The following is a 17051-nucleotide window of genomic DNA, read 5'->3' on the forward strand; positions in this document are numbered from 1 at the left end:
TAGGCAAGTGTAAAGGGGAGAGAAGGGCCTCGTCAGGTGGACCACAGGGGCAGCCATCCCAGGGAAAGGCGATGCCCTGAGTCCTGGGCAGCCTGAAGCCGGGGAGTGAGATGGGATGGTGTAGAGAGCAGCAGAGGAGGCGGAGAAAGCCAAGTCACTAGTGCTTACCCTGAGGAGGAGATGGGGTTTAGTCTGCAAGTGGAGTTCTCAGAAGTGTGTTCTGAAAAATGCCAGTGTCACAATATGCTCTAAGAATAAAGGGTGGAGGAAGGAGCTCGGTGACCCAGTAAGATAGAAAACATCTTGCGCACAGTGAGCTCCCTTCTAGACAAGGCACATAGACGGCCCTGGGCAGTCTGCAGCTCAGTGGGGGAGCACATGCTGAACACATGAAGCCCAGGGTTCCATCCCCAGCACCCCAAACAAAAAACAGAACCAACTTTCTCTAACCGGTGTTTCTCGAGCTTGTTTGACTGTGGACTGCTCTGAGCCCAGCGCCCACTGCCATCCTACTTTCTTACTTTGGGGAGGGCTGTTCCAAGCAGCAGCGGAGGGTAAAAAGCAAGAGAGTCACCTGTGAGGATGTGTATTTTAGGGAGGCGGCCCCGAAAGCCAAGGGCAGGACAAACTGGGAGGGAAGGGAGACCAGAGATGGGACTCCTGGCAGGGAGAGCAGGTGTTCAGCTCAGAGATAATGAGCTCTGAAGCAGAGCGCATGCATGGGCGAGGGAGAACGCCAGTACCAGCTGACAGTTCAGCCATGGGGGATGAAGGAAGCAAAGTTCCAGCAGTCAGGAGGTGATGTGGTGACCAACATCAGAAGAGGAGGGAACTGAGTGTAGGGAGAGATACGATGAGCCTGGGTCCGGCCTGGTGGGATCTGAGGGTCAGGGAGAGGAGGTCTGAATGAGTGATCCATGTTTGGACCACAGTGGCCGAGGGGAGGAGGCGGGAGACCCTGGGGAGCCCAAGGTCAAGGAGATGGGCGAGAAGAAGTATCTGCGGTGTGGGAAGAGGGCATCGGAGAAGTTTTAGAGGTGTGTTTAAGAGAGGGCTGTCCAATGCTCATGCTTAAGTGCAGAATAAAAGGAACCCTAGCCATGGTCTACCCGGCACTGACCAAGCGGCAGAGGCTAAGTGCTGGTTGTATGTTGTTTTGGACACTCTCGGTATAGGGCACTTAAATCAATGAAAGGTTAAGGGTATCAGGCAAAGCAGGTAAAATCCAGTCCTCCTCTGCACTCGAGTATGCCTCACTGGCATCATGACTTGGTGACTGATGAGAATGGTCCTGATTATAGTTGACCCTTCTTCCCAGTTCATTTGTAAGTCAGACCAGGTGTGACTACAGCGTCATCAACCTTGGAGAGACCCAAGGAACCTCTAAGTGGCCAGGTCCCACTGCAGGGTATGCACTGACCTGGAGAGGCGTCAGTTGTGGACAGTGCATGGACTTCCTTTTGGAGCTGCTGCCAGAGTTTAGAGCCATTCGCAGGCCACACCTGCCTGACTGCTCACTCCCGCCTCCATGTTTCCTCCAAGGACAATTTGATTTTTCCCAAAGAAAAATGGAAATCTCCCCTCAACAAATGACCTGCTCTGGTGCAGAGACTGACGAGAACCTGGCGAGTGCTAGAGGACGACTCTCCACATGGCCAGCATGCACATGGACGTGGGGATGTGGGTGACTTGCTCAAAACGCAGACGTTACACCATGGGCTGCAGGTCGTGTAACAACACGACGTCCTTTGCTAAGCACATTTCCACCTGTTTCTGAAGAACCTTCTATTCTCAATGCACCATGGTCACTGTGGGGTGAGAGTACTAGTAAAGAACTTTTTAGTCTGAGTGAAAGTTGCGGGGGCGGTGGGGGTGACTCCTGAGAGGGGGCATCGTGAGGACTGGGAGGACCTGGGAATCTCTGGAGAGGCTGCTCATTAGCTTGGGAGGCAGCACAAATGAAAGCTGTCAGCTCCCATTAAGACCCTGGCTCTCTATAGAGCCATATGGAGAGTGTGGAGTCACAAGAGACTAGGGGTCCACCCGGGTGAGCCTCCCACAGAACCGTCACCCTGGACAGCACGTGTCCTCCTTCCCCAGCGGAGTCAGCATCTGTGGCTGTGGGTAGGCAACTTCCTGAAGGCTCCTTGTTGGTTTTGTCGAAAGAGTGTCATCAAGTTGTGTCAAATCAGCTCGAATTTCCTCGTGGTTCTAGGAAAAGCAAAATGCTGAACCCTGGGCTATTGATGTACGGACTGACTTTGGGGGAAAAAATCTATTTCCTCAGAAGACGTGTTTAATGAGGCAGCTGGGGTCTAAGGTGATGAATTAGAAATTCAACTAAGGGCATCAGGCTTAGAGGAAAAGCAGGAGCTTGATGAAAAATGCAAGCAGAGAGAGTGGAATGTTTTTGTACACGTTCATCTTCACGCTGACAAACCTCTGTCTGTCGATCATTTTGGCTATGATTGCTAGTTTTTAATGCCATTCATCTGGGACTCTATTTGTTGTGGAATACAGAAAATAAAGAACAAGACAGAACAGCACTACACAACCCCAAGTCTGCAGAGCACTCACCTTGCCGTCCTCCGTGTAGACGTTTTCGTTATACCCCTTCACTATTGTTCGGTCAATGAACAGGCTCCTCATGACCACAATCACTCTCAACACCTTCCCCAAGGTCACCTGTCAAAACACAAGCACACACTGAACATGCAGATCACTCCCAGCTGACAGCACTGGAAGAACAACAGTCACCTGGCCAGGCTGCATCTGAGTGAGGCTGCAGGGGACAACTGGAGGGACATGGAGCCTTTGCCTGAGGCATTCCACAACTCAGGATTTTCCTGTAACCACTGAAGGGTGCTATGGCCCAGCTCATTTGACCTCCCTGAATTTATCTGTATTTCTGGCTTATAAACATTCTGGGCAATTTTTGCGTATGTTTACTATCTGCTGGATAAAGTATCCACCCCCTACCATCTTAAGATAGACTCATCATCTTTTTCCGAAGGCTAGGATCTTATAATTCTGGCATTCTAGGACTCAGCGAGCACATTTATTTTCATACTAGTATGGCCCTATTTATATCCAGGGAACATGGAGAGTGCACAATACGGAGAGTAAGCGCCGGCACGAGGACCCCATGGATGAACCATCTATTTATAGCAGCTGGTAGAAAGTGGAGAAGTAGTACCAAAATACAGTCTGAAGGTAAAAGGAAGTTGCTTGATTTTTATCTCCAGAAAAAGAAACATGATCCTGGAAACACATTTAAGTGCTCTTACTCTCTTAGAACCTGAGCACGTATCATGGATTAAAAAACACCTTAAAAAAAGTGCAGCTTCATATGTGCCAGGGAGAGGGGAGCCCGCTGCGCTCCCCTGATGGACTCAGCACCAAGAATAGCAACAGCCCCGCCCTTTCTCCAGGGGCTTGGGAAATTTCTGATACTTTGCTAAGTCTTTTTCTCAGTTCCCAGATGAGACCCTGGAAGTAGACCTGATCTAGGACCCGTTCAAGGCCTGTGGGTCTGGGTTGTTGCCATGGGGCCCGACATCACAGAATTAGCTGAAAGTTGGCCCTGCTGGTCTGCAAAAGACAAAAGCCTCAGTCCCACATGGCAATCCCAATCCTTTGACAGCAACTTGCTTTCAGTTCCTAGAATTGCCACCTTGGGCCACACTTCCTTATTTCCCTATTTCTTGCAGTTTTCCAACTGGCCGGCCCAGCAGCTGTGGTCCTCTTGGCCTTGAGTACTCTTGGGTGCCCATGAACAACTCAATATCTGGCTTCTTCAACAACTTTATTTATTTATTTTTTGTGATGCTGGGGTAGAATCCAGGGTCTCACTATGCTAAGCAAGCTCTCTGCCACTAAGCTTACACCTCCAACCTCCAGCCCTCCTTCAAATAATTTTGAGTGCTGGGTTGACACTTGTTTCCATATGCCTAAACCAGCACAGAACAGAAGTAGGGTGAGAATGGGAGGCAACGCATTTGTTTACATTTAAGGGAGTGCTAATAAACACCTTATTTCTGTGCACACCAGGTAACATTCAGTAGGTTCTTTTTTGAGTGACTGAGAAGTCATTACTTATAAGGATGCCAATAAACCACAGTGGTAGGGTCAGCAACTCTTAAGTCAAGAGCAGCCTACTGTAAGGGAAGGAGGCAGGGGAGGAAAATAACAGGGTCTCGGTGTTGCAATGAGGACCAGGGAGGTGGCCTGGCCTGGGCTGAGTGGAGGCAGGCTTCAAACTTCTTGCAGGAGGGCCACCATTTCCAACTGAATATTTTAATCCTCTTTTGCAAGAAGCATGGATAACTAAAAACTGTTTCTCCAAAACACCAAATCTAGCTGACTTTAATTAACTGTCAAATTGTCATAAGTTCTTAAGTTTCTCAAGGTGGATTTCAGAAACACCCTAAAGACATCAGAAATTTTATATTACAATTTTTTAAAGTTAATTTTGATATTTTAAAGCCACCTAAGGCTTAAAAAGTGAAAAAAAGTTATTATGCAAAACTCTAAAATTAGAGAAAAAAGAAGATAAATTGTTCTTCCCATTCAAAGATAATCCCATTCACATTTTGGGGACCTTCCTTTAGTATTTTTATTTTTTAGTTGTCAATGAACCTTTATTTTATTTATTTATATGCAGTGCTGAAAATCAAACCCAGTGTGTAATACACGCTAGGTAAGTGCTCTGCCACTGAGCCACCACCCAGCCCCCCTTTAGTGTTATTTTTTTTTTTTTTTGGTTGGGCTGGGGATTGAACCCAGGGCCTTGTGCATGCTAGGCAATCACTCTACCAACTGAGCTCTAGCCCCCACTTTAATACTTTTATTACCAAAGATTTCTGAATTTCTAGATGGTTATAATTAAAACTATATGCACATAATTTCAAATCAGAATTTTACTTAAAATTATGATAGGCATTGCTCTCAACTGCTAGGCACTGTGAGGTGATGTGGGCAGTTCTAGAGGGTAACAGACTGATCTTTTAATCCTTCTCCTGTTGTTGGAATTTAAGTTGCTTCCAAGTTTCCCCTAATAAAAACCCGGCTGCAATGTGCACTTCTGTTAAAAAGCTTCCACTGTATTTGGGACTGTTTCTACCTTATGGTACATTTGCAGACTTGTCATTACTAGGGCAAACAGTACAAATATTTTAAGGTTTCTGAAACCATCTGCCAAACTGCTACCTACAAGGGCAGAGTCAATTAGAATGGTCCACACACACCTTTTTCATTCTGTTCATGCCATTTATGCAAGTCACTGAACAAAAGCAAAATAAAACATACTAAATCCAACGTCTACCCCAACACCAATGTAGTATTTATTTATTATTATTATTTTTGTAGTTGTAGATGGACAGTATGCCTTTATTTTATTTGTCTATTTATTTAATTTTTTTACATATGGTGCTAAAGATCGAACCCAGTATCTCACCCATGCTGGGCAAATGCTCTGCCACTGAGCTACAGCCCTAGCCCCCCCAATGTAGTTTTTAAAAATCCTTTTTTATGGAAGATTTAAAAACATACAAGAGAAAGTGATAGAGTATGAAGGATTCCCATGGGTTCATTCAAACTGCAACAATTACCAACCCCTCTCACCTAGATTTCCTTTTCCCTCCCTATGTTATTTTGCAACAACTAATAGACATGGTATCTTTTTGTTTTTTAAGAGGAAAGCCATTTTTTTAATATTTTAAAATTGTAGATGGACATGATACCTTTATTTTTTTTATTTACTCATTTTTATGTGGTGCTGAGGATGGAACCCAGTGCCTCCCATATGCCAGTGTTACCACTGGGCCACAACCTCAGCGCATGATATCCTTTCTAAGTTAAATAGTTGCATATATATCTCTAGAAGATAAGGGCCCTGAAAACAGAAGAGCATAACCATGATGCCTCCCCACACCCAAACAAAGCCTCTCCAGTATCATCAAGCACTCAGTTGAGCCTATTCAGATTTCCAGTATGATCAATGTCACACTTATAAGTTTGTCCCCCAAAAACTCATGTGAGAGGCAATGAATTTTCAGAAGTGAAACGATCAGATCATGAGAGCCAAAATCTAATCAGTGGAACTAATCCACTTGAATGGATTAACTGGGTGGTGACTGAGGGCAGGCAGGTTGTGACTGGAGGAAGCAGTTCCCTGGGGGTATGCATTTGGGGTCATATTTTGTCCCTGGTGAGCAGAGCTCTCTGCTTCCTGAATGCCATCTCCTGAGCTGCTTTCCTCGTCATTCCCTTCTGCCATGATGCTCTGCCTCACCTTGAGTCAACCTGTGGAGTTGGCTGATCATGAACTGAACCTCTGAAATGGTGAGCCAAAATCAATCTTTTCTTCCTCTGCGTTGCTCTTGTTGTGTCTTTTGGTCACAGTGATGAAAACAATCTCTTAAACAGTCACTTAAAATTTTTTTGCTTCTATTGAGATCCATATAAGGTCCACAGGTGTGACTGGTTAACACATCTCTTAAGTCTCATCTAAATGGGAAGGCTCCTCCCTCACTGCATTTTATTAAAGAGACTGGATTATTTTCTAGAGGTTTCCCGGCTGGATTTGCTGGCAATGTCCCTGTGGTGCACTTTAACATGTTCTTTCTTACTCTGGGCTTCCTACAAACTGGCAATTAGATGAGGCTTAGGTTACGTTGTTTGGGGCAAGACCACATTTGGGGCTGCAGTGGTTTGTGGACCATCAGTGCTGTGATGTCTTGCACTGGTTTGACTTTTACCATCTTTCAAATCCACCAAACTCTATGAAGTTTGTCAATTTTTATTTTTCATAAAGCCAAAAAGGAGCTTTGTGAAAAATAAGGGCCCTGCAGAGGCACAGAACCAGGGCTTTCTGAATGTATAACATGGTTGTGGTGACACCATGAAGAGTTTTGAAGGCTTTGGAATAGACACACAAGGAGTTGAGACTTGGCTGTGCCCCTGGAGAGCTTGGCCCTGATCCTCACGTTCTTTCAGTGTCAGCTTCCTCCATCTCAGAAAGGCTGGGAGGAGTCCCATGAGATGATGCCCTGATGGAGGGGACAGCACAGAGGAAGTGCTCAGTGGAAGCTAGTGTCACTCAGCTGGAGCCCTTGTTTGCACTTTCCTGAGGTGGCATGACTTGAAGCCAGTTAATATCACGGCTGGAGCCAGACCTGCTACCAACTCCATGTTGGTGAACCTGCCACTTATCTTCCCTTCTGCTGTCATAGCTGGCCGAAGGGTGGCTGGGGATGGGATGATGGTGGTGCTGGGCCCAGAAAGTTGGGCAATACTGTGGGGTCTGATGAGTGAGTGCCAGACAGGAGCACGCACGTCTGCAGGTCAGGCATGCGAAGCTGCCAACACTGACCCGCCAGGTTTCGCTGACCCCAGAGACTACCACTTGGTGTACAGATTATGTGCCTGTGCTTTTGCAAATGGTTCTGCCTTGCAGGTGCCATATCCAGGCAGTGTGCCCAGGGCAAGTCAGATAGCCGCTCATGCCTGTTTGCACAGCTGCAAAATGAAATGCAGAGGGGCCAGCTGAGGAGATTGAGAGGGGGTCCAGATCAAGTACTTCCTGGGGCGAGGCATTCAACAAAGCCTCTGAGTGTGGTGTGACAGGGTGGGAGACCCAGCCCTCTGGCTGTGCCATCAAGATGAGCTCCAGGCTTGTTCTGCAGTATCCTTTCCGCACCAATGTCACTCCACAGTGAGTCAGATCCTTACGACTCAGGAATGTGCAAGTTTCTAGTGTATGGGGATGCCTGGTTGTAGTGACCTTGGACTTCTGACAGACTGATATGACAATGTGTCACAGAAGGGCCAATGGACATCTTTCCACAAACTAGCCAATGCTACCATGGTCAGAAGCAAGATGCCTGCTGGCTGTTATGGGTTGGATTTTGGCAAGGGCTATGGGAAGCCACAGATAAACGCTAACACCATCTGGTAATGAAGCATGCCTGCTGTTGCCAAGACAACACTGTTCTAGACTGAACTGCACATCTCCTGAGAGCTCATCACTCTTCCTGCGGTGGCTGGTGCTGGTGAGTGTTCAAGTGGCATGCTGTACAGAGTCAAAGCGAGAACCCTCCTTCCTGAGCAGGCAGTCGGTACGCCCCCACTTCCTGAGAGTGTGTTTGGAAGTGCGGACTGCCAGCCCCTGGCCAGGTTCTACCACCAATAAAACACCAAAACAGAGCTGGGTGTGGTGGCCCATGCCTGTAATCCCAGAAGCTTGGGAGCGTGAGGCCAGCCTCAGCAACTCAGCGAGGCCCTGTCTCTAAATAAAATATAAGAAAGGGCAGGGGATGTGGCTCAGAGAACTCAGAGGTTAACTGCCTTTGAGTTCAATCCCTGGCATGACAAAAAACAAAAAACAAACAAACAAAAAAAAAACCCCAACACTTCTGATGGTTGAGAGGTTACCCCTGCTGGTAGTGTACCTCCAAGGTGAGAGAAGCAGATCACTCAAACCCTTATTCCTTCCAAGGGCAGGCTGACCAGGGCAAAGCACCTACAAACTGAGCAACACTGTAGCCAGGACCCAGGGCAGTGTGCTGACCAGTGCTGAGGGGCCCAGGTCCAGACAGCGCCCTGCCCTGGTAGGAAGCATGGGTGTACGAGCTGAAGGTGACCGCACAGGGCCTGCCACCCTGATTGGCTGCATGTCTGGGGCCTGCTAGGGGAGGGGATATATCATTTTAAAAAAGAAGCTGATTATTAACATAAAGCCAACCACAATGCTGTTTTCCACATACAAGCAAGGTAAGACTCTGATGTGCAGGCGTCCTTACGGGGTCTGCTGTCACTCAAATGATGTTTTTCAAAGTGAAGGTATAAAAAGAAAAGAAAAAAAAACAAGAAAGAAAGGGGTGTGAAGAGAGGCAGGAAGAGACCTAAAAGAGGTTTAGGAGTGTTTTTTTTCCATGCAGTGTCAAGAGGCTTCCCTAAGTGCTAGTCCTAAAGGGAGAGCAGGCCACGGCGAACATCTCAACTAATGTCTGCACCGCGAGCCACTAGCCTGAGACACTGAGTCAGAGGAGTAGGTAACTGTGGCACTGCAAAGGATTCAGAAAATCATTTCCCCCCAACTCTCCCATGTTTTAAAGAGGTAAACCGAGGTCTAGGGATGTCAAAAGTATCAAATATGGCCCCTACCTTGAAAAAGGTGACAAAAACAACCAAGGTAAGGTAAGTGGTGCCTGAGGTAAGTGGAGGGCACCTGAGCGCTGCACCAGGGGGAATCTCGAGGGAGAGGGCATTTGGCAGAGGAGGCTTGGATCAGGGTAGAGATGGCTGTATAGACGAGCTTCCCTGCTCCTATGGACACTCCTCCAAGAGATGCTTTCAGATGTGGCCTGAAGAAAGCATCAGGGCCACCCTGGTTTCTCACGGACTCCTGGGGTCTCCCTTCCAAATTACACAGCTCTCCCCCTTTGCTCCATAACAAGGACAGGGGTGTGCTCAGGGGCTATGGCTTTCTCTTCTAGGAACTAGGGATGCTGTCCAAGCAGGGCTCTTAATTCCATTCTTCTTCTTCTTCTTCTTCTTCTTTTTTTTTTTTTTTAGTATTTTTAGTTGTAGATGGACACAATGCCTTTATTTTGTTTACTTAGTTTTATGTGGTGCTGGGGAGCAAACCCATGGCCTCACACATGCTAAGCAAGCGCTCTATCACTGAGCTACAGCCCTGGCCCCCTCAATCCCATTCTTAACAGAAGAAGCTGAGGTTTCCAAAGCTTTGAGTCCAAGGTGTCTGTTTTTCAGGGCAGGGCCAGAAGCTGCCTCATGCAATTTCCCCGGCTCCTGCCTGGCCCCCATGATTCACACACAAGCAAGGGTGACCAGACTCCAGGGTCACTGAAATGTTTCAGCCACCAGCAATCTTCCCTGGCACTCTGTTAAATGGCTCAAAATCCTGCTCTGCAGGACCCCTGGATCTCCTCACAAATGGCTTTTTACATGCACTCCTCACCCCACCATCAGATTCTAATAAAGTTCCTACTTCATCTAATTTTAATTTTTTTTTTAAAGTCAGCATGTGGAATTCTGCACAGCTGCTGGTGTGGTAGCCCTGGAGGAGCTGGGCTAGGCAGAACTGTCCTCTGAACAGCAGCTTGGGAACCTGTAGTGGTGACAGGCCTGGGAACTCAGAGGCAAGGGGGCGGGAATGTTGCCTCTCTTGGAAACCGTGACCCGATGGAGCCAAAGGCTGGAGCCCCAGCAAGGCTGAGGCCCAGAGGAAAGACTGTCTGCTGAGGGTTAAAGAGGCCACTGGACCCTGAGGAACACCGTAAAAAGAAAATGGGGCAGTGGGACTTGGAAGCACTGTCACACAGAGAACCACAGTTCTTTCGTGCTCAAGGCCGCTGACTTTGCTGCTCAACAGGGGGACCCAGGGATACCTGTGCTGACAAAATGTGACACCCTGTGAAGCAATTTGATGTGGGGAAGGAAGCAAAGCAGAGGCGACTCCCACACAGGGACCAGACTCGAGAGAGTACGTCCTTACAGCTCTAAGAGCCCAAGCCTGCTTTTCTTGTGACAAGGGCCAGGGAAAAGGAGGCTGCCTGCAGGTTCTATCCACCTACAAGTCAGTAAACCACTCACCAGCGGGGCAAGAACAAGAGTCATGGCCACAGATCTAGAGAAAAACAGGCCTGAGTTTGGCTATGTGACGGCAGGCAAACCCGTTTCCTCATCTGTGGACCAGGAGAATGACTGTCACATGGCAGGGGCTCAGTCAGGGCTCCTGCAGGGCTTCTCTTCATCACAGGGAAAGGCAGCATGGAAAGAGGCAAGAGCCAGGGCTTCGGAATCTGAGACTTAAGTTCAGATTCTCCTATGTACAGATGGAGCAGTGTGGCTGGGGCACAGCCCAGTGGCCTTGACCTCCTCAGCTCCATGGCAGAATCCTCTGCAGGACGGCACAGCTGTGCTACCAAGGATCCAGCACGTCACGACTGGTGCTCACGGCACAGCAGCAATTATTAGTATCACTGCTGCCATTATTTTTAATAGTTCCTATACACCCTGCCTAATAAGGTTTATTTTTCATTAGGTGGCTTATTTCATTGATGAATAAATTGGAATCATTTGCTAATGAGCCATCAATGTTCGAAATCCAGGCACTTCTGATTGGCCTTAACTCAGTCTTCTCTTCTCAATCCCAACTGTCATGGTTTCTGGGAAATGTTCTCACAGGGGTGCATCTATTTGCCAAGTTTCATGATAAGGAAGGATTATAAAATAATTTCCCATTTTATATTAAAAATAAAAAAATGTTCAGATCTTATCTTGTCTTCCCCACAACAAAAATCCACACACAATTACAAAGAAACAAAAAGAACAGAGACTTTGCTTCCTGATCTTGGTTGGTGCTCCCCCTGGGCTTCCCTTGCAGTGTTATGCAAAATCCCCCCAAACTGCCACAGTAAAATTCAGTCCACTTTAGTTTATAAAGCATACATTCAAATCCACACCCAAGCCCTTTGAGGGAAAAGGTGTGCGCAGGCCTAGCCACACGAAAAACAGCGCCATTCTCTAGGGACCTTACGCAGGCAGGCGGGACACAGGGTAGCTGGCAGAAGGAGCACCTGCCGTGGTTTTCTTGAACATCCTGGAAATACCTAACAGCTCTGAAGAGGAGTCTGCACAGGTGAAGTCACCACACAGGACACTCCTGGCTCACGGAGACTACCCGGTGCTCGGGGCAGCAGCTGTTTTAATCAGCCTTTTCACTGCTGTGCCCAAAAGGTCTGACCAAAACAACTGTAGAGGAGTGAGAGTTTATTTGTGGGCTCTTGATTTCAGACGTCTCAGTCCACAAACAACCAGGCGCGAGATGAGGCAGGACATCATGGCAGAAGAGTGTGGTGGAGGGAAGCAGCTCACAAGATACTCAGAAAGCAGAGAAAGAGAGAGAGACTCCACTCACTAGATACAAAGTTTATACCCCAAAGGAGACCCACCTCCTCTAGCCACACCTACCACCTTCAGCTAATCCCACCAGGGGATTAATTCACCAACTGGGTTAAGGCTCTCACACCCAATCTCTCTTCTCTGAACCTTCTTACATTGTCTCACACATGAGTTTTTGGGGGATACCTCACATCCACATCATGACACATGGGTACCAGGCCCAGGGCATGACACAGTGGCTGGGAAAGCAGGCCCTGCCCAAATTGCTTAAGTCAGTAAAACTGCCTCTTTCTAGAATTTGGACAGAAAAACATGAGGAGTAAATGAGGAACACAAAGGAAGAAGCCATGTAGACAGAAGGGGAACAAATAAGGGATGGAGAAAGGCAGGAGACAGACAGACATACACTGGAAACCTGAACTGCCTTGGGCTGCAACAGGTTCGCCTGCCTGTTCCTTTCCACCTTCCACCTGTCCAACCAACACCTATCACGTGCCCGTCATACGCATGCAAAGTGCTAGGCCCCACAGAGATGAATGAAGCAGACGTCCACAAGCAATGGCCTGGAGGAGCCAAGCGGCCAGTGCGTGTATAAAGGAAGAAATCTAAATTGCAGAGTTATGAAGGAAGAGAACAAAAGGGGCATTTTAGAAATGAATGTGAAAAGTGACACCTTAATCGGGTTGTTCATCTATTAGTTCCCTCAAGTGTCCACGTGCCAGGCGTTGCAGCGAGGGCTGCTGATGGGATAGTCAACCAAGCTCTTACAACTGGACACTCTGGGGTGGTGGGCAAAAATATGTACTCTTCTGAGACTCCGAAGACAAGAAAGCTGGGCAAGGGGGTTGGTTCAAGTTTGGCTGAAGCCTCCTGGGTAAGACCAGGGTAGTCCAGGGCAAATGTGGGGTAGGGCAGAGTGGCCCAGCTGAGGAGGGGCAGAAAGCAGGTCAGGCATGCAGGAGAGGCTAAGGAGGGCCAGGCAGGTAGGAAAAGCTTCTGGGGCTCTGATAAGGAGTTTGGTCTTGCCTGGTGATGTGGGCGGTTTCGACATGTCTGACGTGTGCTTTAACAAACAGCCCTGGCTGCTCTGTGGAGGGGTCAAGAGAGGGAATGGGGAAGCCCTGAAAGGGGAAGAGGGTAGCCCCAAGTGGCATGGTGGTAACAGAGAAGGGAGAAGCCAGGGCCTGCCAACCGCCAGCACCTGCTGAAGGACTGGGTATGAGAGGTGAGAAAAGGGTTTTATGGTTTGAACACGAGGTAAATGGTTCTGCCATTTATTGAAATGAGATGAGAAAGAAGAAGGGGAAAACCGGAGGGGGAATCACTTCCTTTGAAATACGAGTGGCCGTCAGATCGGACCTCATGGCCGAGGGCTGGCTAGAGACAGTTCCACTCAGTAAATAGTCCTAACAGTCAGTCCTGTTTCCCAGGGGCCTGCACCCTGAGCAACATTCGTCCAGGCTAAAAGGAGCTTGGGATGCTCTTCCTGGAAAGAGTCAGGCTCAGGAACTGCAAGAGGAGCTGTCTCCACGAGAGGCTAGGCAAGTCCAGGCAAAGGTGGTGCCCACGCACCCACTGCTTGGGTTAGGATGACACCATGGTGTCCTCTGGGGTAAACCTGAAATCCCCATTTCTTTTGTTAATACCCTGTTAGGCAGCACCTGGCTTTTTAATCTCATCGGTAGGATGTATGCCAACTTGACCTTGATGTAGAAAATTTTAATTCAAATCAATACACGGACAAGGTCACTTTAAAATCCAATTAATATGAATGGAAAAATATGCCCCACAGTTCTGTGAGCTGAAAATGGAACAGTTGCAAGTTAACAACTACAAGAGAGACACCTACACAGCCCTGTTTGGATTCTTCTGTGTTTGATAATGCAGCTATCTGCGTCCTTAAATACATGTGGTAGTCAGAATATCAAAAAAAAATTTTTTTTTGCTTCTCTGTATAGTGACTTAAAATTAAACCAAATTTGCTTGAAGAAAAATATAACACACCCATATCAAAAACTGAATTTCTATAACCCAATTTTAAATAAATTAAACCCTGGACTTCAACCCACCTAGGAATCCCTTGAGAAATCTAAGGCTTTAATATAGTTTGGATACTAGAAATTTGCATTTATAAAGAATGCATTTACAAAACTGTTTGCAATGATAACCATAACAGAAGGGGAAACCATGGCACAGAAATTCTGTAAAATCAGGATTGAAGATGCTTCTCAGATTCACTACTTCTACCCATGACTTTCATTCAATTAGTTTGAAAATTTACTTAATTATCTTATTGATTTATTTTTTGGTGATTGGGATTGGACCCAGGACTTTGCAAAACTAAGCACACACTCTACCACTGAGTTTTCACCCCCAGCCCTGTAAAACTTTATTTTATACAAAAAATGAGAGCATTATGCAACAAATGATTGGAATATATTATTATTAGTGGGTTCCCGTGTGTTCTCTTGGCTTTTGCTTCACTGCTATCCAGAGTCTATCCTACCTTTAAAATCAGGTTAGAATAGAATATAATCAACTAAGCATCCACCTAAAGACAAAATTGCTTTGTTACTACAAGAAGCAACTGTTAATTTTGTAAAACTGGAATGAGATATTTTAGGGGTACCCAAAAAATATCATAAACCTATTTCTCAATTTATTTCATACTTGTTTCCATGCGCCGGCTGAAGGGCCTGCTGGGGCTGCTCTGTGCTAGGAAGGCCACAGCCTACACGCTGCCTTCAGCTCCCCAGGGACCCTCCAGGATCTGGAGTCTGCCGGGGCTGAAGCAGCTTCCCACCTAAGCACCTGGCTAAGTGTATGTGTTGACTGTTTACCTCTACAGATAATGCTGCTGTGACAAATTAAAAGCAGCCCAACTCTGCTGCCTCACACAAGGATAAGCTGCTGCCTTGCATGCACGAGGTCTGCCCCTGGCCTCCGAAGGGTGACAGGGTTGTCCTGCACTCCCCTTTCTTTCCAAACCCATACAACCAGCACCTCACCCCCTGCCCCCACCTCCAGTTACCGCATCTGCTGCTAGTTTTAATGCTCTTCACATACTCATTATTCTTTAATGATGCCTGTTTGTAAATAGCAAGACGGGATGCAATTAAACCATGAGAGGCTAAATAAACACACATTCTAATTAGGATCTTTACAAGAGATTTTTTTTCATGTATAGACTGGAATTTACCTTTCATTAATCTAACTTAATTGCAATAGTGCACCAATAAAGAATCAACCCAAATTAAGTGCTCTAAATGATTTCCCCATATTAAAGGTGAGCGAGTGAGTCTTCCTTTGGGTAACAAGACAGTCTGCTGGAGGAGGGACTAAATGGGAGATCGGTGCTACTAAACCCTCGGAGGATTGTGGCAATGCGACCTAGATGCTGGTGCTTCCAAAGCCAGAAGTTAACGGGGTGGAGGCCGAAGGTTGGAGCTGCAGCCTCAGCCCTCTTGTCATCAACTCTGCCAGCTCCCATAGCAGCAGACACCTCTTCTTAGAGCTGTCAACTCTCTGTCACTAGTTCCAAGAGACAGAGAAAGGGTTTGGCTCCATCGGTTCAGATGGCTTCCTGCTCCTAGAGTAAACGTGCCTGGAGCATGTGCTGTGCAGCGAGGCAGTGATACTTCTGTTGAGAAGGACATTTGTCAGGGCATGTTCTGACCCTTGACTCCAGAGGACATGAAACATCATGTACATGTTGGGCTGGGGCTTGGTGATAGAGCACTTGCCTTGAATGTGTGGGGCATTGCGTTGGATCCTTAGCACCACATAAATAAATAAAATAAAGGAACTGTATCCATCTACGACTAAAAATTAAAAAAAAAATTTTTAAGAAGATTATGTACATGCAACTAACCTGAAGCACAGTAAGATGGCCTATCAACATTAGTTAGATGCAGTCTTTTAGCAAAGACCTCAGAGCAACTAACAATTTATTCATTCAGCAAACACTAAGACCTTCTAGGTGGCAGATGCTGTGCCAGGGTCAAGAAACTACTGTAGGGAAAATGTTACTCAAGCTAGAACCATTTCTGTCATTTCTGTATTTTCCTTGACTTTCTTTGGCTGCAGCTGCTAATCACCTGTCACCCTCCTCTTTGTCAAATATGGAATGCACAAACATGCAGAGGCCTCACCTTCCCTCTGGCTCCCCAACTGAGCCAGTGATACCACTGGCTTGGAACTGACAGTTTTGAAAAAGCCAGGTCCTGCAAAGTCCAGAGGGGTGAGGATTTTAGCCACCCTGGGGAGCCACCCCTACATTAAACTACATCATCCAAGTAGTAATTAGATGCTTGTGTTCTTCATTTTAAGGGAAGTATTTGAAGCGTTCTCCACGATAACATATCCCAAAGTATATTCTGTGAAAAGGGGTCTGAGGGCAAATATATCTGGGAAAGTACATGAAATGTTCTTCTCTTGAAGACTCAGTTTATGGAGAAAGTATATTCAAGGCTCGGAAAAGGACTCCAACAAAGGAGACTGCTTAGTTTTGTTTAACCAGGGAATGTTTCCTCAACTTACTGAGTATGCTAATTTCCGTAAGAATTAGTGTTTAAAAAAAAAAAAAAAGATGTGTTCCCACTTTGGGAAACACTGTTATATTACTATCGGGAAAGAAATAACTTGCCTATCAATCAGTCACCAGTACCTGGATCCCATGTTCTCCTCTGCTGCTACACCTGACCTCATTTACTCCCTGTAGATAGAGGCAGGACAGAAATGCTGCTCTCCTGCCCTTATTCCAGGGCCTGGAACCCACTGCACCCGGTTCCATGTGCAACAGACCAACCGAGGCTCCAAGGATAGGAAATGGCTCCCTGACAGACTGTGGTTAAAAATTTATCAATCCCAAGATGCTTAAATGCTCCCAGTTCAAGAAGTTTCAAAGATTCACTCTTAAATTCATTTTTATGGGTACATTACAAGTCTCTGAAAAACCCAGCTTTGTAAAGTACCACCAACAGCTCTCACTTAATCACGCTGGTAGATCATATATAAAAACAAAACAGAGCTAAAAAAAAACCCTTCCATGTTAGTGAGCAGATGTCGAGCCCATTTGCAATTAATACGACCCACTTCCATACAATCAGACTGCTTAAAATTCC

The 17051-nt window shown here is 46.7% G+C and overlaps 1 protein-coding gene across 1 annotated transcript in view; it reads right to left on the reverse strand.

The window, feature by feature from the left end:
- The window catches only part of Med27 (mediator complex subunit 27), a 187332-nt gene that overhangs the window by 24832 nt on the left and 145449 nt on the right, over positions 1-17051 (reverse strand). Inside the window, exon 5 of the mRNA XM_005321100.3 lies at positions 2578-2685. Within this exon, the coding sequence (XP_005321157.1) occupies positions 2578-2685 (108 nt within the window). The remainder of the gene's footprint in view (positions 1-2577; positions 2686-17051) is intronic.

The sequence above is a fragment of the Ictidomys tridecemlineatus genome, chromosome 4 (genome assembly GCF_052094955.1).
Source record: "Ictidomys tridecemlineatus isolate mIctTri1 chromosome 4, mIctTri1.hap1, whole genome shotgun sequence".
NCBI lineage: Eukaryota > Metazoa > Chordata > Mammalia > Rodentia > Sciuridae > Ictidomys > Ictidomys tridecemlineatus.